We start from the raw sequence: 23,901 nt of genomic DNA on the forward strand, positions 1-23,901 counted from the left end.
TCTCCACTATCCTTTGCTGCTTCACTATATCTTGCCCAATGCGTTATTATCTACAAGGTCTCTGACAGTGGTTATATCAAGGTACAGCATAATAAAACTACTAGAAGAGATGAAGAAGGAGAAAAAGAAGGATAAAGGAAGGAAAGAAGAGAGAGAGAGAGAATATATCTTAACAGCACCAGAGAAAAAGAAGTCCTATGATGGACAACAATTAAACCAAGAGCTAAACTCTCAAAAGAAATAATAGAAGTCCTATGGATTATGGAACAATATCTTCAAATTACCAAAAGAAAATAATTACCAATCACGAATCCAATCACATCAGTGCAAAAATCTTTCAAAAATTAAATTGAAATAAAGATATTTTCAGACAAAGCATGAGAATTGGTAACCAGCAGACTAAACAAATGCTATAAAGGGTGTTATTCAGGCAGAAAGAAAAATTTACCAGATGGAAGCTAGAAGATGATTGAAGAGATGAGGAACAATGAAAGGGGTAATAGATGAGTGTCGATGCATAAGACAACAACGAAGATATATGTAGAATATGTATATACTTGAAAATAGCATAAGCAAAGAAGTTAAAGAGTTTAAAGCATTCTAAAATTCTTGCAATATCTAGGAAGGAGCACAAGTACTAATTTACAATAGAATTGTATTTTTCAGAGTGCTCACCAAAAGTGTAGTAAAATACTACAAAAAGTTAACAGAGAGGTGAATAATACAAAATAACCAATCCCAAAAGAAGATAAAAGAGGAGAGGGGGGAAAAAGAGAAAGGGCGAGACAATTAAGAGCAAACAGCAAGGTAAAATATAGAAACCAAGATACCATACCTAATGTAATAAAGGCAGTGAATTAAATCCTTCAAATTAAAGGCAAGTGTGTCAGAGTGGATTTTAAAAAATAGCCTTCTTAGAAGAGATACATCTAAAATACAAGAATGCAGCAAGGTTTATGTTAAGGGATAGAAAAATTACCATGTAAACACTAAAAAAAATCAAAGCTGGTGTTGCTCCATTAATATCACACAAAGTAGACTTAAACAAAAATTATTGCTAAATAGACACACTTCATAATGTTAAGGTTCAAATTAGCAGAAAGGTAAAAAAAAATTCCAAAAATCTAAAACAAAAGCTGTTTCTTTGGAAACATTTAATTATCAAGTTATTAAATTGGCAATACGAATTGTAGAGGGGGAAGAGAGGATGAATAAGAGAGATACCGAAGATAAGCAAATATAATCAATATCAGAAATGAAAAACAGGAAGCAGCATCACTACATATCTTACAGACATTAAAAGATAAAAGGACATTATGAACAGTTGTATACCAATAACTTGAAAACTTTAAATACAATAGAAGTATTCTAGGCCAGGTGTGGTAGCTCACGCCTGTAATCCCAGCATTTGGGAGGCCAAGGCAGGTTGATCATGAGGTCAAGAGACTCTGACACTATCCTAGCCAACATGGTGAAATTCTGTCTCTACTAAAAATACAAAAAAATTAGCTGGGTGTGGAGTGTGCCTGTAGTCCCAGCTAATCAGGAGGCAGAGGAAGGAGAATCACTTGAACCAGAGAGGCAGAGGTTGCACTGAGCCGAGGTCATGCCACTGCACTAGAGCCTGGTGACAGAGTGAGATTCTGTCTCAAAAAAAAAAAAAAGAAAGAAAGAAAGAAAGAAAGAAAGAAAGAAAGAAAGAAAGAAAGAAAGAAAGGAAATATTCCTAGAAGAATTCAGCTTACAAAAACTGACTCCAAAAGTAACAGAAAATTTGAATGGGTCTTTGACTATTTAAATTATTAAATCCAAAATGGAAAATTCCAAGGCCAGATTGCCTCGACTGGTGAATTCTACCAAATATTTACAGGAGAAATAAAAATGTTAGAACTCATTACAAAACTACATTGATTAACACAATGTGATATTGGTGTAGTAATATAGAAACAAATCAGTGAAAAACAATTGAGTCCAAAAAAGGATCCAGGCCTATAAAGACACTAATTACGTGAAATACTGGACTGAAGACTGAAGACCAGTGAAGAAAGGATGGCATTCTCAAATAAATGATACTAGGCCAAAGGCTATACATGTGAGGAAAAAACTAAACTTGATCTCTATTTCATACCATACACAATAATCAGTCTAAGTGGATTTCAGATCTAATTGCGAATGGAAAACAATATGGACACAGGGAGGGGAGCACTACACATTGGGGTCCGTTGAGGGGAAATGGGGGAGGGGCGGGGGGGTGGGGAGGTGGGAAGAGATAGCATGGGGAGAAATGACAGATACAGGTGAGGGGACGGAAGGCAGCAAACCACACTGCCATGTGTGTACCTATGCAACAATCTTGCATGTTCATCACATGTACCCCAAAACCTAAAATGCAATAAAAAAAAAAAAAACAATAAAACTAGTGGAAGATAATATGGGAAAATATCTTGAAGTTGGGAGTATGAAATTTAAACAAGAAAGAAAAGCACATAAATGAAAAATTGATATACTGCTCTAAATTAAGAACTTTTAATCAAAATGCACTCTAAAGGGAGAAAATAGAAAAAAAAAACACAGTAGGAAAAAAATACTTACAGCACATATTACTCAAAAAGGGTTCATATCCAGATTATATAAAGAACTTCTACCAATCAATTTTTTAACAAAAAAGGTATTACACATAGAAAAGGAGACTGCACAAGCACTTCATAAAAGAGGGTAGCCAAAGATGTCCACTTCCAGCAAAAATTTATGAAAAGATTTTGAACCTCGTTAGTCATTCAAAACATATAAATCAAAACTAGAATGAGAAATAACTAAAAACTCACTGAATTAGGTAGAATTAACCAAACTGAAAATAACAGCATTGGTAAGAAAGTAGAGCAGTGGAAATTCTCACATATTGCAACCACTTTGTGCAAAGCACTCAATGGACAGCTGTTTGGCAGCATTTACTAATCAATATGCATACACGTAGAGCCCAGCAACTCTTCTCTTTCCAAGAGAAATCAGGGTACTATGAATAATAGCAATGATATTCATTTTAATAATAACCTAAATGAACATGGATAGTAGATTGGATTAATAAACTGAAGTATATTCATACAAGAGATTACACACAATGATAACAATGAACTACTGATATACTCAAAACCATGCTTAAATCTCTAAAAAACCAGTACTGAACAAAATAAAAATGCATCAGTGTTCCATTTAATTTATATAAAGTTCAGAAATATGCAAAAGAACACTAGTGTTAGAAATCAGGTTTGGGGAGGAGGAAGGGAGAAGTGATTAGGAGAGATGAGGGATGTCTGGGGAATTGGCTATATTCTATTTCTTGTTCTGGATGATGGCTACATAGATGATTGCTTTGTTAGAACTCATTGAGCAGCATATTACTGTTTTAAACATTTTAAAGAAAAGAAATAATCAGAAGTATCACACAAATTTACAAAGATGTACTGTTTATTATGATAAGGTCGCTCACACCTATAATCCCAGCACTTTGGGAGGCCGAGACGGGTGGATCATGAGGTCAAGAGATCGAGACCATCCTGGTCAACAAGGTGAAACCCCGTCTCTACTAAAAATACAAAAATTAGCTGGGCACAGTGGCGCACGCCTGTAGTCCCAGCTACTTGGGAGGCTGAGGCAGGAGAATTGCTTAAACCCAGGAGGCAGAGGTTGTGGTGAGCCAAGATCGTGCCATTGCACTCCAGTCTGGTTAACAACAGCGAAACTGTCTCAAAAAAAAAAAAAAAGTAAATAAAGGAAATAACCTAAATGTCATATAATAATGTAGCCATACAATTAACTACTATATAATCATTTAAATCTCTGCTATGAGAGAATTTTTAATGTTATAAAAAGAGAAAAATCTATTGCTGAGAGATCCAAGATGGCTGAATAGGAACAGCTCTGGAGTGCAGCTCCCAGCAAGAACAAAGCAGAGGGTGAGTGATCACTGTATTTCCAAACAAGTTTTTACTGCCCACAGACCAGCAGATTCCTGGGCTGAAAAGCACCACAAGTTTCCAGCATGGCTGTTTCCGCTGGCACTGTGGGTCTACACAAAAACACACAAATCTGGGTGGCTGTTTCAACTCACGACTGGAACCCCAGGAGACTCAGCCACTATTCAACTGAAAAAAAGGGGGTTGAAACACGGAGTCAGGTGATCTGGCTTGGTAGGCCCCACCCCCACAAAGACCAGCAATCTGAAACATTCTGGATTGAGAGTTTCACAGCAAGCACAGCTGGACCTGGAATGGTCCAGTTCAGTGGAAGGAAGGGAATCAGCCACTGTTAAGGCAGTCTGCCACTACCAAGGCAGTCCACCACTACCAAGGCAGTCTGCCATTACCAAAGCAGTTCTAATTGTACCTCTGTAAACAAAACCACAAAGTTCACACAGCAGCTAGGCAGAGCCCATCGCAGCTCAGCAACACCTCTGCTGGCAAACTGTGACTAGACTACCTCCTTGCTGGGCAGGGTGTCTCTGAAAAAGGCAGCAGCACATCAGGAACTTATAAATAAAGCCCCAACTTCCCAGGACAGAGCACCTGGGGAAAAAGGCAGTTATGAGTTCCACTGCAGTAGACTTAAATGTACCTACTAAGCAGCTCTAAATTGAACAATGGAGCTATCAGCTCAGCACTTGAGTTCCTGTAAGGGACAGACTGTCTCCTCAAGCAGCTCCCGAACCCCTGAATATCCAAAGAAACACCTCATAAAGGAAAGCTCAGGCTGGCATCTGGTGGATACCATTCTGGGACGAAGATAAAAGAAGAAGAAACAGGCAGCAACTCTTATGGTTCTGCAGCCACTGCAGGTGACCCCCAGGCAAGCAGAGTCTGAACTGGGCCTTCAGCTGTCCAACAGCAGAGGGGCCAGACTACTAGAAGGGAAACTAAAAAACAGAAAGAAATAACTTCAAACATCAACAAAAAAGACGTCCACTCAGAGATCCCATCAAAAAATCACCAACTACAAAGACCACAGGCATATAAATCCATGAAGATAGGGAAAAAACAACACAAAAAGGATGAAAACACCAAAAACCAGAACACCTATCCCCCTCCAAGGAATCACAACTCCTCACCAGCTAGGGAACAAGATTGGATGAAAAATGAATCTAATGAATTGACAAAAACAGGCTTGAAAAGGAGGGTAATAACAAATTTCTCTGAGCTAAAAGAACATTTTCTAATCTAATGCAAAGAAATTAAGAACCCTGAAAAAAGGTTAGACGAAATGCTAACGAGAATAAACAGCTTAGAGAAGAATATAAATGACTTGATGCAGCTGAAAAACACAGCACAAGAACTTCGCAAAGCATACGCAAGTTTAAATAGCCAAATCGACCAAGCAGAAGAAAGGATATCAGAAATTAAAGATCAGCTCAATGAAATAAAATGAGAAGGCAAGATTAGAGCAAAAAGTGAAAAGAAATGAACAAAACCTACAAGAAATATGGGATTATGTGAAAAGACCTAATCTATGTTTGAAGGTATACCTGAATGTGACAGAGAGAATGAATCCAAGCTGGAAAATACTCTTCAGGATATTATCCAGGAAAACTTCCCCAACCTAGCAAGGCAGGCCAATATTCAAGTCCAGGAAATACAGAAAACACCACAGAAATATTCCTCAAAAAGAGCAACCAACCCCAAGGCACATAATCGTCAGATTCACCAGGGTTGAAATGAGAAAAAAATGTCAAGGACAGCCGGAGAGAAAGGATAGGTTAATCACAAAGGGAAGCCCATCAGACTCACAACGGATCTCTCAGCAGAAATCCTACAAGCCAGAAGAGAGTGGGGAGCCAATATTCAACATGCTTAAAGAAAATAACTTTCAACCTAGAATTTCATATCCAGCCAAATTAAGCTTCATAAGCGAAGGAGAAATAAAATCCTTCATGAACAAGCAATTGCTGAGAGATTTCATCATCACTATGCCTGCCTTACAAGAGCTCCTAAAAGAAGTACTAAACATAGAAAGAAACAATCAGTACCAGCCACCCCAAAAACGTACCAAATGGGAAAGACCATTGACACAATGAAGAAATTGTGTCAACTAATGGGCAGAACAACCAGCTAGCATCAAAATGGCAGGATCAAATTCACATATAACAATATTAACCTTAAACGTAAATGGGCTAAATGTCCCAATCAAAAGATACAGACTGGCAAATTGGATAAAAAGTCAAAACCCATCAGTGTGCTGTATTCAGGAAACCCATCTCACATTCAAGGATACACAAAGGCTCAAAATAAAGAAATGGAAGAAGATTTATCAAGGAAATGGAGAGCAAAAAAAAGCAGGAGTTGCAATCCTAGTCTCTGATAAAATGGACTTTAAACCAACAAATATCAAAAGAGACAAAGAAGGGTATTACATAATGGTAAAAGGATCAATACAACAAAAAGAGCTAATGATCCTAAATATATATGCACTCAATACAGGAGCACCCAGATACATAAAGCAAGTTCTTAATGACGTACAAAGAGACTTAAGACTACTACACAATAATAGTGGGAGACTTTAATACTTCCTGTCAATATTAGATAGATCAATGAGATAGAAAATTAAAACAAAGATATCCAGGACTTTAACTCAGATCTGGACCAAGCAAACCTAATAGACATTTACAGAACTCTCCACCCCAAATCCACAGAATATACATTCTTCTCAGCACCACATTGCATCTACTCTAAAATTGACCACATAATTGGAAGTAAATCACTCCTCAGCAAATGCAAAAGAATGGAATCATAACAGTCTCCCAGACCACAGTGTAATCAAGTTAGAACTCAGGATTAAGAAACTAACTCAGAACTGCAAAACTTCATGGAAACTGAACAAGTGACTCCTGAATGTTGACTGGATAAACAATGAAATGAAGGCAGAAATAAAGATGTTCTTCGAATCCAGTGAGAATGAATACACAATGTACCAGAATCTCTGGTACACATTTAAAGCAGTCTCTAGAGGGAAATTTATAGCAATAAATGCCCACATGAGAAACAAGGAAAGATCTAAAATTGACACCCTATTGTCAAAATTGAAAGTGCTAAAGGAGCAAGATTTTAAAAAAACTCAAAATCTAGCAAAAGACAAGAAATAACTAAGATCAGAGCAGAACTAAAGGATACAGAGACACAAAAAACCCTTCAAAAAAAAAAAACAACAACAACAACAATAAATCCAAGAGCTGTTTTTTTTTTAAAGATCAACAAAATAGACCACTAGCCAGATTAATAAAAAAGAACAGAGAGAAGAATCAAATAGATGCAATAAAAAATGATAAAGGGGATATCACCACAGATTCCACAGACATACAAACTACCATCAGAGATTACTACAAACAACTCTATGCACATAAACCAGTAAACCTGGAAGAAATTGATAAATTCTTGGACACTTGCACCCTCCCAAGCCTAAACCAGGAAGAATTTGAACCCCTGAATAGACCAATAACAAGGACTGATGTTGAGGGAGCACATAACCTACCAACCAAAAAAAGCCCAGGTCCAGATGGGTTCACAGCCGAATTCTACCAGATGTACAAAGAGGAGCAGGTACCACTCCTTCTGAAACTATTCCAAACAATCCAAAAAGAGGGAATCCTTCCCAAATCATTTTATGAGATCAACATCATCCTGATACCAAAACCCAGCAGAGAATCAACAAGAAAAGAAAACTTCAGACCAATATCCATGATGAACATAGAAGCAAAAATTTTCAATAGAATACTGGCAAACTGATTGCAACAGCACATCAAAAAGCTTACCCATCATGATCAAGTATGCTTCATCCTGTAGATGCAAGGCTGGTTCAATATATGCAAGTCTATAAACATAATCCACCACATAAACAAAACCAAAGACAAAACCACATGATTATCTCAATAGATGGAGACAAGGCCTTTGACAAAGTTCAACAGCCCTTTATGCTAATAACTCAATAAACTAGGTATCGATGGAACATATCTCAAAATAAAAGCTATTTACGAAAAACCCACAGCCAACATCATACTAAATGGACAAAAACTGGAATTATTTTTCAAAGGGAGTCTGCCCATTTTCCAGATTCCCTTTGAAATCTGGCACTAGACAAGGATGCCCTCTTTCACCACTCCTATTCAATACAGTATTGAAAGTTCTAGCCAGAGTAATCAGCAAGAAAAATAAATAAAGCGTATTCAGTTAGGAAAGGAGGAAGTCAAATTGTCTCTATTTGCAGAGGACATGATTGTATATTTAGAAGACCCCACAGTTTCAGCCCCAAATCTCCTTAAACTGATAAGCAACTTCAGCAAAGTCTCAGGATACAAAATCAATGTGCAGAAATCACAAGCATTCCTATACAGTAATAACAGACAAACAGAGAACCAAATCAAGAGGAAACTCCCATTCACAATTGCTACAAAGAGAATAAAATACCTAGAAATACAACTAACAAAGGACGTAAAGGACCTCTTCAAGGAGAACTACAAACCACTGCTCAAGCAAATAAGAGAGGACAGGAATAGATGGAAAAACATTCCATGCTCAAGGTTAGGAAGAATCAATATTGTGAAAATGGCCATACTACCCTAAGTAATTTATAGATTCAACACTATCCTCATCAAGCTACCAATGACCCTCTTCACAGAATTGGAAACAAGCACCTTAAACTTTGTATGGAACCAAACGAGAGCCCACATAGCCAAAACAATCCTAAGCAAAAAGAACAAAGTTGGAGGCATCACGCTACCTGACTTCAAACTATACTACAAGTCTACCGTAATCAAAACAGCATGGTGCTGGTACCAAAACAGAGATATAGACCAATGGAACAGAACAGAGGCCAAGGAGGTAATGCCACACATCTACAACCATCTGATCTTTGGCAAACCTGACAAAAACAAGCATTGGGGAAAAGATTGCTTGTTTAATAAATGGTGTTGGGAAAACTGGCTAGCCATGTGCAGAAAACGGAAACTGGACCCTTCCTGACACCTTACACTAAAATTAACTCCAGATGGATTCAAGACTTAAACATAAGACCTAACACCAACAAAACCCTACAAGAAAACCTAGGCAAAACCATTCAGGACATAGGGACAGGCAAGGACTTCATGACTAAAACACCAAAAGCATTGGCAACAAAAGCCAAAATAGACAAATGGGACCTAATTAAACTCCACAGCTTCTGCACAGCAAAAGAAACAATCATTAGAGTGAACCAGCAACCAACAGAATGGGAAAAAATTTTTGCAATCTACGCATCTGACAAAGGGCTAATATCCAGAATCTACAAAGAACTAAAACAGATCTACAAGAAAACAAACAAACCCATTCAAAAGTGGCAAAGCACATGAACAGACACTTTTCAAAAGAAGACATATATGAGGCCAACAAACATATGAAAAAACGCTCATCATCACTGGTCATCAGAGAAATGGCAAATCAAAACCACATTGAGATACCACTTCACGCCAGTTAGAATGGCAATCATTAAAAAATCTGGAGACAACAGATGCTGGAAGGGATGTGAAGAAACAGCAACACTTTTACCCTGTTGGTGGGAGTGTAAATTAGTTAAATCATTGTGGAAGACAGTGTGGTGATTCCTCAAGGACCTAGAAATAGAAATTCCATTTGACCCAGCAATCCCATTACTGGACATATAACCAAAGGATTGTAAATCATTCTATTATAAAGACACATGCACACATGTGTTCACTGTGGCACTGTTTACATTAGCAAAGACCTGGAACCAACCCAAATGCCTAGACTGGACAAGGAAAATGTGCCACATATACACCATGGAATACTATGCAGCCATAAAAAAGGATGCAGTCATTTCCTTTGTAGGGACATGGATGAATCTGGAAACCATCATTCTCAGCAAACTGACACAAAAACAGAAAATCAAACACTGCATGTTCTCACTCATAGGTGGGTGTTGAACAATGAGAACACATGGAGGCACACAGGGGAGCATCACTCACTGGGGTCTGTTGCAGGGGGTGATTAGGCAAGGGACAGCTAGGGGTAGGGAAGTTGGGGAGGGATAACATGGGGAGAAATGCCAGATATAGGTGATGGGGGGATAGAGGCAGCAAACCACATCGCCAGGTATGTACCTATGCAACAATCCTGCATGATCTGCACATGTGCCCCAGAACCTGAAGTATAATAAAAAATATATATATAAGAAAAAAATATATTGTGTAGGTAATAAACTTCCCCTCTCTAGATACACTGTAATTTCTTTTTAATAAAATATATAAACATATATATGCTTTATGTATGAAGAAAAAGAAGACAATGTATGCCAGAATGTTAACAAGAAGATAAAATCATAGGAATCTTTATTTCTTTATTTCTACCTCTACATTTTCTAAATTTTTTTACAGGTAACATGAAAAACTGAAATGAAAAATTGGAATTAAAAAATTCTTTTTGGAAAGATTATCCAGAGGCTGTCACTAAGTCTGTCTTCACTTGGAAACACATCCCTGAGGCACGATATTTCTCCCATAAAGTCTGAAGTAGTCTTTCTTATACATTCACATTTATAGACTCCAGAGTTAAATACTGTATGATAACATAGGAAGAAATCAAAGACGTCTGCATGGCTCTGACACAGACTCCCAATCATTGTTCTCTTCCATCAGAGCCAGATCACAGAGCTCCTATTCCCCTTTCACTACAATTTACCTGAGTTAAGAGCTGCATGAACAACAAGCAAATGGCCAAGCTATTTTTCATTAACATTTGTCTTCCTTCACAAATAAAGATCAAAGCAAAGGAAATCCCCTCCTCCCCCAGCCCCGCATGCAATGTCTTGTGCCCAACTTTCCTGCCCTCATGTGGCGCTCCCTTAACCCACTCAGCAAAGTTCCACCCCTCTTTCAACACCTTCCTAAACAGGAGATTTTTGCTTTTTTCTGGCAGCCTTCTACAATTCTCCTAACCTAATTGTGCTTCTCAGCACGTGTGAGTCCTGCAGGACCCTTCAGCAGATCATTCCTCCTTTGCTGCAACTTTTTCTTCCAGTGGTTTCTATAATTTCCAATGTCATTTTCCTACCTCTGAGTATGTGCTACTGCCTATATTTAGATGCATGAGGAAGAAAAAAACTAATAAAATGATTTCAAAGTCATCAAAATCTGTTGTTTATAAAGAAACCGAATGCCACCTTACACATATTAGGATGGCTACGCTCAGCCATTAAGATGGCTAACACAGGAACAGAAAACCAAACACCGCATGTTCTCACTCATAAGTGGGAGTTGAACAATGAGAACATATGGACACAGGGAGGGGAACATCACATACTGGGGCCTGTTGGGGGATGGGGGGTAAGTGGGGGAGGGCATTAGGTCAAATACCTAATGCTTGTGGGGCTTAAAACCTAGGTGATGGGTTAATGGGTGCAGCAAACCACCATGGTACATGTATACCTATGTAACAAACCTGCACGTTGTGCACATGTATTCTGGAACTTAAAGTAACATTTTAAAAACTTTACAAAAAAGATGTCTATGTACAGAAAATAACAAGTGTTAGCAAGAATGTGGAAAAATTGGAACCCCTGTGCACTGTTGGTGGGAATGAAAAATGGTGCAGCTGCTGTGCAAAACATTATAGTAGTTCTTCAGTAAATTAAAAATAGAATTATATGACTCAGCAATTCCCCTTCTAGATATATACCCAAAAGAATTGAAAGCAGGGACTCAAACAAAGGTATTTGTACTCCAGTGTACATAGCAACATTATTCATAATCGCCAAAGGAGGAAGCAACCCATATCCACTGATGGGTGAACGGATAAGCAAAATGTAGTATATACATACAATAAAATATTATTCATCCTTAAAAAGGAAGCAAATTCTGACACAACATGAATAAACCTGATGACATTATGCTAAGTGAAATAAGCCAGTTACAAAAGGACAAATATTGTAGAATGGCAATTATGAGGTACCTAGAACTGCCCCGCTGAGCCAAGTCCAAATTTCAACAGAATAATTACGCAATAAAACGTTTATTAAACCACTAAGTTTTAGGGTGGTTTCTTATGTAGCATTACACAACTGAAACAATACTACATCCCAGTAAGAGTGAGCAAGCTACTGACACACTCAACATGGCTGATACTCACAGACACTGTACGGAGAGAAAGAAGTCAGATACAAAAGATTACACACTGAATCATTCCACTTAGCTGTACTTCAAGACCAGGTAAAACTAATACATGGTAATAGAAGTCAGAATAATGGTTACTTCGGTGGAGGGCAGTTTAGGATAAAGTAAGGGAGAACCTTCCAGGGTGCTGGAGAAATCTGATGTTTTGATCTAGGCAGTGGTTACACGCAAGAATACATTTGTAAAAATTCAAAAAGCCCTATACTTTAATGTATTTTGTATCCCACTTAACTGTATGTATTTTATACCTCAATTTTTTAAGGTTTCAAAAAATTCTAATGAGGGGAGATTAGCTATAACAAAGCCTATATCAGATTACGGTAAGTGCTATGAAAAAGTAAACGGATAGAAATTTGTAGTAGGGTGCTCAGGGAAAGCTACTCTAATCATGCATGTTGAGCGAACATCTCAGTAAAGTGAGAGGAAAGGCCACTTAGGGGAAGAATACTCCAGAATAAGGGTTTTATTCTGTGTGAGATGAGAGGCTCCCATGTCTGCAAACAGAATAAGATGAGAACTGAGATCCCACTGTTGGGTCTGGCTATTTGGACATCACTGGTACTTTTGACAAGAACAGTTACAGTTTCAACAGAGTGACAAAGATGAAAACCTGATTAGAATAAGTGTAAGAAAGAGAAGAGAAAAAGCAGAAACAACAAGTACAGAGAACTCTTTCTTTCCGTAAAAGCAGCAGGAAAATGGGGCAGCAGCTGGGGTATGCGGAGAGAGCTTTACAAAGGTGAGATATATTCTTTGATCATATAGAAGGGAAAGGAAACAGCTGAGGAGTGGGCAAGAGGAAATGTATTCAGCACAGAAGCTGACCCACTAGGGGGAGGGAAGCAGAGTATGTGGGGCTGGATTTAGTGATGGGAGTACATGTAAGTGCTTTTTTTTTTTTTTTAATACTCTGTCACCCAGGCTGGAGTGCAGTGGCATGATCTCAGCTCATTGCTACCTCCACCTCCCAAGTTCAAGTGATTCTCCTGTCTCAGCCTTCCAAGTAGCTGGGACTACAGGTGCCTGCCACCATGCCCAGTTAATTTTTGTATTTTTAGTAGAGACAGAGTTTCACTATGTTGGCCAGGCTGGTCACAAACTCCTGACCTCAGGTGATCCACCCACCTCGGCATCCCAAAGTTCTGAAATTACAGGTATGAGCCACTGCACCTGGCCAAGTTGTCTTTTGATCACTTCTCTTTTGTCAGTGAATAAAAAGCAAGAGGATCAGGGGAGGGTGCGAGTTGGGCGTTGTCAGCCTAAGGAGAGAGGAGAGGCTATGAAGGTTTGCCTTATTGAAGAACACAGCCTGGGGAAATTCAGGGGTAATTCCAAGTGAGCTGAAGTCAATCTGTGCAGTGATGGAGTTCTCCACTCACATTCTGCAGTCACATTCAGGGACTAGAGCACAGCCTAGAGGAGGCAGAAAATAGAGTCCAAGTGGGGTGAGGGTTTGGCCAGGTGTTAGGACTGAGGGGCAGAGGAACAGGAGTTGGGGGAATGGGGTTCAGTATACTAGTGGGGGTGACAGCCTGACTATAGTAGGTCCAAGGAATGGGAGGAGGGGAAGCAGGGACATGTTATTTCCCTAACTCATTCTCACCCCTGCTTCCTAGGTATACCTTCAATAACAAAAATCAGATGAGATCTCACCCTAGTGAAAGCCTGTGATGGTTTCTTTTTGCCTACACGATAAACTGTAAACTCCTTGCAAGACCCTGGGAGTCTTTATCACTTGACTTGACCTTCCTCCCTCACCCAGTGCTGACTGATTTGGGCACAATGAATGTCTTGCGCATCCCGTATAGCACAGCCCTTTGCACATGTTCTTTCCTCTCCCAGAAATGCCCTACTTCCTCCTTACCAGACTAAACGTCGTTATCTCCTCCGGGAAGCCTCCCTGGATTCTCTCACTAGGCAAAGTGCTCCCTGTTGTAAGCTGTAATACCTTGACCTGACTCCTAGAATGCCTCTCGCATTCTCTGCCAAGGTCTATTATCTGTGGCCCCTACTAAACCAGGGGCTCCCTGGGGAGTTGTATCCCTATCCCCTGTCATCTAAGTCAATCATGTTTCTTTAAAGGAAGACCAACCTGAAAGAGGAGCCAAGAATTGGTGGGGAACTAAAAGTAGAACTTGGGTTAAAGCCTCTCCCAGAGAGGATGCTGGGAGAGAAGGGTGGTGAATCAACAGAGCAGAGTCAGACACAGCAGCTGAGCGTATCCTGCTCCCCAGTGCAGAACTCTATTATTATACTTTAAGTTCTGGGATACGTGTGCAGAACATGCAGGTCTGATACATAGGTATACACATGCCATGGTGGTTTGTTCACCCATCAACCCATCATCTACATTAGGTATTTCTCCTAATGCTATCCCTCCCCTAGCCCCCAGCCCCCTGACCAGCCCTGGTGTGTGATATTCCCCCTCCCCATGTCCATGTGTTCTCATGGTTCAACTCCCACTTAAGAGTGAGAACATGCGGTGTTTGGTTTTCTGTTCCTACATTAGTTTGCTAAGAATGATAGTTTCCAGCTTCATCCATGTCCCTGCAAAGGACATGAACTCATCCTTTTTTTATGGCTTCACAGTATTCCATGGTGTATATGTACCACATTTTCTTTGTCCAGTCTACCATTGATGGGCATTTGGGCTGGTTCCAAGTCTTTGCTATTGTGACCAGTGCTGCAATAAACATATGTGCATGTGTCTTTATAGTAGAATTATTTATATTCCCTTGGATATATACTCGATAATGGGATTGCTGGGTCAAATGGTATTTCTGGTTCTAATTCCTTGAGGAATCGCCACACTATCTTCTACAATGGTTGAACTCTTTCATTGCCTCAGAGAGATTTGTTTTTAGGTTTTGTATTTATTTAACTCTAGAATCACAGTTTCATAGCCAATCACTACTTCCTGGAAGCCATGCAGGATCAATTTACTGTTGTTAAAAAATGCTCCCCTAGCCACTCCCCGGCTCCCACACGTACACACCCCAGGTAGGATCAAAACTCATCCACAGCACCTATAGCCCAGTCTTCCATGTGAAGCCCCTGCTTTAACAAGAGGCATGTCTCCTCCGCAATCCTTCACTCACTGTGAGCACAAGTCAGGACGAAGACTGATAAAATAAATCAAAGGAAAAGTTCTGGACAATATTTTTCAGCATGGAGGCAGCGGCATCATCACTAACATCACTGAAAACAGACTCAGCCCCTGGCCATTGCTGGCAGGTCACACTCATCAGAAGAGAAGCGCACTCATCCAAGCACTTCCTGCCGCTAACAAGACACGAGTGAAAACTACCGTGTGCCTGGTTTTGTCCTCTTTTTGTCAAAATAATTGGATAGAAGAAATAGCCCAAACATGAAAGATAGAAATGCCAAGGCAAAAAGAATGAAATGTGAGGATATTATGGTACAATTTAGTTTTTCTGTCCATTTTACTATCAGACATAATGTCTTGTGAGAAATGTCATTTTTACCCAGGAGCTACCACAGGCTGCTAAGAGTGGCCAGCGTGCAGCCCGGGGTCTCACCTCCTCTCCACCGTCCAAGTCAAACCCACAGCAGAAGGAGATCCCAGAACAAGACCTGTGCTGATCAGGATTGAAATAATGCTATAGGGTAATGATTTTCAATTGCTATTGCTAAATAATTCATGATACATCCATACAATAGGATATTATTCTGCAATTTTTAAAAAGTTATCCTGAAAAGAAATGGAAGAACCTTACATGCATGTTGCTAAGTGAAAGAAACCAACCCGAAAAACCGCATGCTGTGTGATTTCTATGTTACAACACTCTGAAAATGCAAAACTATGACGTAAAGAGATCAGTGGTTGCTAGGAACTGGGGTGGGGGATGAATACGTGGAGCACAGTGGATGTTTAAGGCACTGAAACTTCTCTATCTGATCCTGTAATGGTGGATATGCATCATTATACACTTGTCCAAACCTACAGAATGCATAATCCAAAGAATGAACCCTCATGTAAACCATAGGCTATATGCTATATGAACTTTAGCTAACAATAATGTACTAATATTGGCTCATCAATGATACCAAATGTACCACAGTAATGCAAAATGTTAAGAGAGGAAACTGTGTGCAAGGAATGGAGGTAGTCTCTGTGCGTCCCACTGCATGTTTCTGTACACTGAAACAGCTCCAAAAAAAATTAAGTCTACTAATTAAAAAAAAAAAAAAAGTTGCTATTATGAGCTGCAAGGACTGCCCCTACGGTATTGTTAGAACTGAGAGGGGAAGAAAAGCCCCAGCCATCTCATGATTTTCACCTGGCAGCTTCCCACCTGTTTCCTTCCAGCTGGACAGCAAGAGGAGTCACCTGTGTGAAAACTGAAAAATTAGCCATCTACCTAAAAAGAACCACAGATAAGGACTGATAACCACAAATTAACAGGATAAGCAATGAACGTTTGTACAACTTGATTTCAGCATCAGTGACAAGGAAAGCCTGGAACAGCAGGGAATAGTGAACCTAGAAGAACCTGGAGGTGAGGCCATTCACCCAGGAGAGATAAGCAGGGCAGGCAACAAGACCCTGGAGTCACTGCTGACCTCCGCCCTCACCATCCATCCCCACATACCTGCACCCACGACCACAGACTGACCACCCAAACCTCTCACCCCTGAGCTGTCACAGAGATCCACCAAAATGAGGGGAACAGCAGGGGCCATGCCAGGGAATAAGTCGGAGAAGGGGCCCAGGGACTGAAATGCACAGCTTGGTTCCCTCGGCTTCCAGATTCTCTGATGAGACAGCATGAGCCTAGGAGTCAGGAGACTAGCGTCCAGTTTCACTACCTCAAAACAGCTGCCATCAGGCAAGAGGACAAACTGCCCCTTTCCTCTCATCTGCAAAACTGGGATAATACCTGCTCCCAGGCCACAGAAGGTTAGAGCTGGAATGGGCTCATCACACAGGTGAGGCAAACCAAGTTGAGGGAGATGAAGTTAGTTTCACAAGGTTGCAGTGCTGGGTGGCAAAGTCCCACTTGGGTAACAAATTGCCAGCCTCCTAGTTCATGCAGTTTCTTCACTGCCACACACGGCTAGGAAAAAGGTGATCTGTGTGAGTATTTGGGAAAGTTAAAATCACAAGATAAAGGAAAATGTGCCAATGCTATCATCTTTTCATTGGCACATTTTGCTCCTGTTCTGCCATAAGGCGATTATCTCCCATGAGAGTGAGCTCTTGGCAAGTGTCAGCTACATCACTGGCACGAGCTGGTTGTGCTGCTGTCTGAGGTTACAGAGCCAGGGATAGAAGGAAGCTCTTGGCCACCTTCAGGCTCCAGGGCACCAGCACCGTCACCTGGGAGACAGCAGCCCCATTCTCCCCTTTCCATGCATTTTTACATGTCAATAGCAGTAAGCAGTAAGTTTCCTTAGGGGAGTAAATCTGTTTTGTCAATAATAATTCAATCTTTAACACATGGAGCAGACTAGCCCAACAATCCACTCAGCACTTGAAAGAGATTCATTTAGCTTTGGCTTTGACATATCCTTTCCAAGATTTAGTTTGCTCAGATTCCAGATCTTTTGTCCTCTAACCAGTTTAACTAATGTGCAAACATAGTCTCAAACAGCCTCCAAAACAGATTATTACCAACAGACTGGAGAGTGACGCAAATGTAGCCCATCTACATAAGTGAAACAAGTTTAGCCAAAGGGATCACTTGTGCGGCTTAAATCATGGAGATGGGCTATATCCACAGGGCTGAATTCACAACTGCAGGGTTTAACAATCTACCCCAGTTCTTTTTTGACCCAGGCTTTGCGTGGCTCCAATCTTTCCACTTCAAGAACTCCCCACTCCCTCTCCACACATACACACAGAAGACAAAGCCAACACAGCTCATGTCGTTCTTTGGTGGTCTCCACTGGCACACATTGGCATAATTTTGAGAACACCAAAGATGACTCAGCTAGCTCCATATGTATTTTTTTTATGAGAAACGAGTCAATGATTTCTCATTTCTCTGCACACTCCCCCAGAGAAAGAACCTAGAGCACAGGGACCTGTAATCTTAGATTAGTAACTCCACAACAGATCAACAGGTAAGAAGAGAGCATGTGGTGAATATGAAGCCACTACGCCATTAATCAGAATTCTCCAACCCGGGGAATTTTCCCCCAGCCTAATCCAGGTTCAAAAGGTGGGGTGTCCTTCATGGGCTCTCCAACATCCTCTAACCAGCATCAGCCCTTCATTCCCACTAATGTAATAGTGTCGTTTCACCAAAGGACTATGCCTCGGAAACTGTGCTGGCTCTGTCCCTTGGCAAGCATCTTTAACTGGCCATCTCATCCCCAACACAGATGCCCTGTGGAAAATGTAGCTGCACACCTCCATTTACCCCCACCAGAATCCATGCCCAAGTACCCCACCACATTCAGCCAAGCCAGGGAGTGAGCCACACACATCAGAAGCTTCCTCGTCAGTTTTGGCTCAACTGTCCTTCATTAAGTGTTTTGCTCCTACTTTATAAAAATCTGTTGCTATTAGGAATAAGAAGAGTCAGAAGGGAACTCATTATTACAGTGATTATATATGTTATTCTATCTTGAGTGAGTCATTTCCCCTCTGAGTCTTTTTTTCTTACTTGTGAATTAAGAAGGTTGAACTGTAAGACCTCCAGGGTCCTGTCAGGCTGTGACCTCAAGTGGGTCTACTTATCACCTGCTAAGCGTTCCCACCCCTTACCTTGTTTTCCTTCCACTGCAATAACAAGAAAGAGGTCAGGATGCTAGACCTCTTGTTCTTACAATAAGCTTCTGGAGGTGAGATTAATGCAGATGAGATTTAGCATTCACCAGACTTTAGCTTTTGGAGCTGCCAGCAAACTCAAATAGTCCACCGCCCAAATGCTGTGCCCACAGGCAGGTATAGCAGTGTTATCCCCAAGATGTAGATAGGAAAACCATGATCCAGGGAGACTAACCATACACAAGGATCCCAGCTGTTCTAACAGGTGGCACCAAGAGAACTAAAAGCCAAATCTTCCCTTTCCTGACAATGATCTCCCTCCACACCTCCAGTTGTTATGAAAGGGTATTATTTGGTGTGTTAGCCAAAGCTCTAAAAGAAAGTAACAAATAAAATCATATCTTACAGAGTACACAATAGCTGTAACCCTTACTATTTATACTATTATTTATGGCCAAGAGGTGATAGTACAAGCTTTGATACTAATGCCTTGACTAATGAGAAAGCTACAGATAACTGACATTTTTCCTATTAACCAATCTATTTCATGAATCTGTAAATCAGAAAACACCGTCAGGGGTACTTAGAAATAACAGCAAAGGAGTTCCAACCCCACATACACTATTGGTTTGGCACTCCGTCCCTGGGGAGAAGCACTCTGCTCTGTTCACCTACCAGGTAATTGACACATTTACATATGTGTTTATAGCTCTGCCAATTTTTAATAAGAATCTGTGGAAGCTGGAGAACTGTTCTATTTATCTGCAAAATTTTAGTGCCATTACTCTAAATAGAAAATGGTTTATTTAAAAAAAAAATGTGTTTTTAAAGCTAAATTTCACTTTCCATGGGTTTAAGAAGCTATTTTAGATTCAGATAATTTGAATTACCTAAGCCAAAATGATCATATTTTCCTAAGAAAAAAGATTTCTAAAAATGTGCTCACAGAGAAAAATATCATTCCCAAAATGTACTAAAATTCTCATTTGCGGGCTGAGAGTGGTGGCTCACACCTGTAATCTCAGCACTTTGGGAGGCCAAAGCAGGCAGATCACTTAAGGTCAGGCGTTCAAGACCAGCCTGGCCAACATGGTGAAACCCCATCTCTCCTAAAAATACAAAAATTAGCTGGGCATAGTGACACATGCCTGTAATTGCAGCTACTCAGGAGGCTGTGGCAGGAGAACTGCTTGAACCCAGGAGGCAGAGGTTGCAGTGAGTCGAGATTGTGCCACTACACTCCAGCCTGGGTGACAGAGAGAGACACTGTCTCAGGAAAAAAAAAAAAAAATCTCATGTAAGAACCCCAATGTTCATGCTAGGTATGATTCTGCTCTTGTAAATGATCACTCTTGACTCATTTCATTCCCCTACAAAATTTACACAAGCCACCCCAGAGAGTTAGTCCTTGGGATTTTAAAGTATTTTAAAACCCATCACACAGATACAAGCATGGGTTGTTCTGAATCTAGAGCTTCCAAATTCTCTCCTTCCATCTCTACATTGGCAGCATTTGGTAGAAATGCTGGAAAGAGAAGTGGTAATAGTTCTCTTCTCCCAGAGAAAAGGCTGTTGTCCCGCCCCCCACTGGTACTGATCTGAAGGCAGAGAGGCATCATTATGCCACCAGTAAAACATGGAGTCACTGGCCAGGTTTTGACATCCCGGCAGGGAGCAGGCTATTCTTTTAACGTTCTCAAGCCTGAGTCCTATGAGCCCTTTAGCTCTGAAATGTGTCTTGCCTCAACTTAGTTTCCAGGTGGCTTCCTAGAGTACCCACACAACCCAGCCAGACTGAGACCTTGGGAGCCTCTGTAATCTGAAGCAATGAGGGCCCAGCTGAACAAGGCTGGAGACTTGCCAAATAATTGCCTTATCTTAATCCAACTGGAATGTCAACTAGGAGTAGGAAAAAGGAAGGGCAATTCCCGTAGAACACTAACTAGATAAGAATCTGACATTTTTCTTTGCAATGACTTGATTACCATCACTTTTTCAAAGAAAATCACCTTAGTCAGCTCAGTGGCCCTTCCTGCTATGACATGTCCCAGGCTCATTCAGTAAATGACTTAGAGCATGTCCTAATTCCAACACATGTACGGAGAATTTAGCTTCCTTTAATTTCATCTATTGCCTGTTGGACTAACAACTGAAAACAGTTGCTCTAGTTTGAATGTTTGTCTCCTCCAAACCTCATATTGAAATCCGATCTCCAGTGTTGGAAATAGGGCCTCTAATGGGAGGTGTTTGGGTCATGGGGGTGGATCCCTCTTGAACAGATTAATGTCCTCTCTCAGGGAAGTGGGGTGGTGAGTGGATTCTCACTCCATTAGTTCCCACAAAAGCAGGTTGTTACAAAGAGCCTGGCACCTCCCCCTCCTGTCTCTCACTTCCTCTCTTACCTGCTGATCTCTAAAAAAGCCGGCTCCCCAGGTCACCTTCCACCATGAGTACACCCAGTCCTGAACTTTCCAGCCATCGGAATTTGGTTTTCCTTTATAAATTACCCTGCCTCAGGTATTTCTCTATAGCAACACAAAAATGGTCTAAAACAGAAGTGTAATCCAAAAACAACACTGCTCCTCTTAACACAAGCCTGTGCCTGACCACCTCAGCACATGGTTGTCTCCCAACTCATTTTAGTAAAGAAATAACTTATCTCAAAACTTAACAGAAAAAAGGAAAAGCAAACTTTCAAGAAAATGGTATTCCTGTTATCAGGAGTTAATTGGCTATGAAACAGCGGACAGTCAGCAGCAGATAAAAGTCTGCATAATTAGAATAATCAGTAGATATTCAGCAACTATATACTCAACAGAAGACTTGCCAGTGCAGTGGCCATGCATGCCTGCTGCTGCAGGCCCACCATTCCTGAGCCAGTGGCTTACACTCCACGTGGAGTAATAAGCCTTTGGTCTCTTCCACACCCATTCACTGTCATGCAGGGCCTCCAAACTGCCAAAGGGTAGGAACAGCAGGCAAGGGTATCTATCAAGCATGCTCCCTCTGTTCTAGACATCAGTCATGCTATTTCCCACCCATTTAATTATTCTTCTGTTGACCACCCACATTTAATTCAGGTTTAAAGACATGACAACAAGGTCTGAGATTTGAGGGATGTACCTGACTCTCTCTCCCCTCCAGTGGTGGTGGAATCTGATCAGCAAAACCAATCTTCCCTGGATCACCCATAAAGGCACTAACCTCATCCACGTTCTCAAAAGCGTTGATGACATCATATGGTAAACAGGACAGAAGGTCAATCACAAACCACGTCTTCAGGTAGTTCATGCGGATAAGTTTGGGGTCAGAAATCACCTCCCCCGCTGGTCCAACAAAGGTGGTATGAAAATTGAGCACAATGTCCACCAAAAAGATAACATCCACGATGCTATCAACAACCAGCCAGGCCACATTGTTCTGCCTGGTTTTGAAGGAGACATTATAAGGGACCAAGATGGCTGTATAGAAGGTCAAGATCAAGATGATCCAATCCCACGTGGTCTTAAAAACACAGTAATGTAAGATGATGTGAGGGGGAGTCTTTGGTGCCTCTTGCTTGTACTGGGGAAGGATGTCTGAGCCCAGCTGTAGGACCTGTACAGAAAAACACAACGGAGAGAACTAAGTTAGGATTTAATTGCAAGTGTCTAACCAGTCAGCATCTGCGATTGACAATTGGTCACAATACTCTGGATCAATCGTTAGGTACAGTAACAGGTATGAGAGGAGTATAGGAGAACGAAAGTGAACATTTTAATAGAAATAATCATAATGAAACAATTACAAACTACTATTTGGCTGTGAGCCAAGTGTTATATGAAACATTGTACATACATTTATTATCTCAATTCTAAATACAACTTTGTTCTATTAGTCAATTATTCTGTGAGACAAGTGAGAAATTGGGGCTCAAAAAGATTAAGCAACTTTTTATTCAATAAGTATTAATTGCTTTGATTTCATCCAACAGCTGCAGAATACACAGCTGTTGTATTCTTCTCATCAGCACATGGAACATTCTCCAGGATAGACTATATATGAGATGACAAAACGAATGTTAACAAGTTTCTTAAATCAAATTCATATCAATAATCTTTCCTGATCACAGTGGAAGAAAACTAGAAATCAACAACACATGGAACGTGGGAAACTTTATGAATACATGGAAATTAAACATGCTCCTGAATGACCAGTGGGTCAATGGAGAAATTAAGAAGGAAATTTTAAAATGTCTTGAAATAAATGAAAATGGAAACACAACATATCAAAAAATGTATGGGATACAGCAAAAGCAATACTAAGAGGGAAGTTTATAACAATAAATGCCTACATCAAAGAAGTAAAAAGACTCCAAATAAACAACCTTACAACCTAACAATGTACCTCAAGCAACTCAAAAAGCAAGAACAAACCAAATCCAAAATTAGAAGAAGGAAAGAAACAATAAGAGCCAAAATAAATAAAATTGAGACAAAAATACAAAAGATTAATAAAATGACAAATTTGGTTTTTGAAAACATAAAAAAAAAAACACAAACCTTTAGCTAGACTAAGAAAGAGAGAGAAAGCCCAAATAAAATCCAAAATGAAAAAGGAAATATTACAAGAGATATCACACAAATACAAAGGATCATTAAAGGTTATTATGAATAATCATATGACAACAAATTGGAAAACTTAGAGAAAATGGATAAATTCCTGACACACACAACCTACCAAGATTGAAATCAGGAAGAAACAAAAAACTCAAACAGACCAATAACAAGAAATAAGATTAATTGAATCAGTAATTTAAAAAAAAAAAAAAAAAACTCCCATCAAAGCAAAGCCCAGGACCAGATGGCTTTAATGCTGAATTTTACCAGAGTTTTAAAGAAGAACTAGTACCAGTTATTCTCAAACTAATTTTAAAAAACCGAAGAGGAGGACATTCTTCCAAACTTAATCTATGAGGCCAGCA

The 23,901-nt window shown here is 40.2% G+C and overlaps 1 protein-coding gene across 2 annotated transcripts in view; it reads right to left on the reverse strand.

Annotated features, from left to right (window-relative positions):
• The window catches only part of KCNH1 (potassium voltage-gated channel subfamily H member 1), a 440,752-nt gene that overhangs the window by 311,027 nt on the left and 105,824 nt on the right, over positions 1-23,901 (reverse strand). Inside the window, exon 6 of one of the 2 annotated variants that reach the window (XM_074385133.1) lies at positions 22,143-22,535. In XM_074385133.1, coding sequence (XP_074241234.1) covers positions 22,143-22,535 — 393 coding nt within the window. Of the gene's footprint in view, positions 1-22,061; positions 22,536-23,901 lie in introns of both variants that reach the window. The other variant, XM_074385132.1, reaches the window with a different exon arrangement.

The sequence above is a fragment of the Saimiri boliviensis genome, chromosome 14 (genome assembly GCF_048565385.1).
Source record: "Saimiri boliviensis isolate mSaiBol1 chromosome 14, mSaiBol1.pri, whole genome shotgun sequence".
NCBI lineage: Eukaryota > Metazoa > Chordata > Mammalia > Primates > Cebidae > Saimiri > Saimiri boliviensis.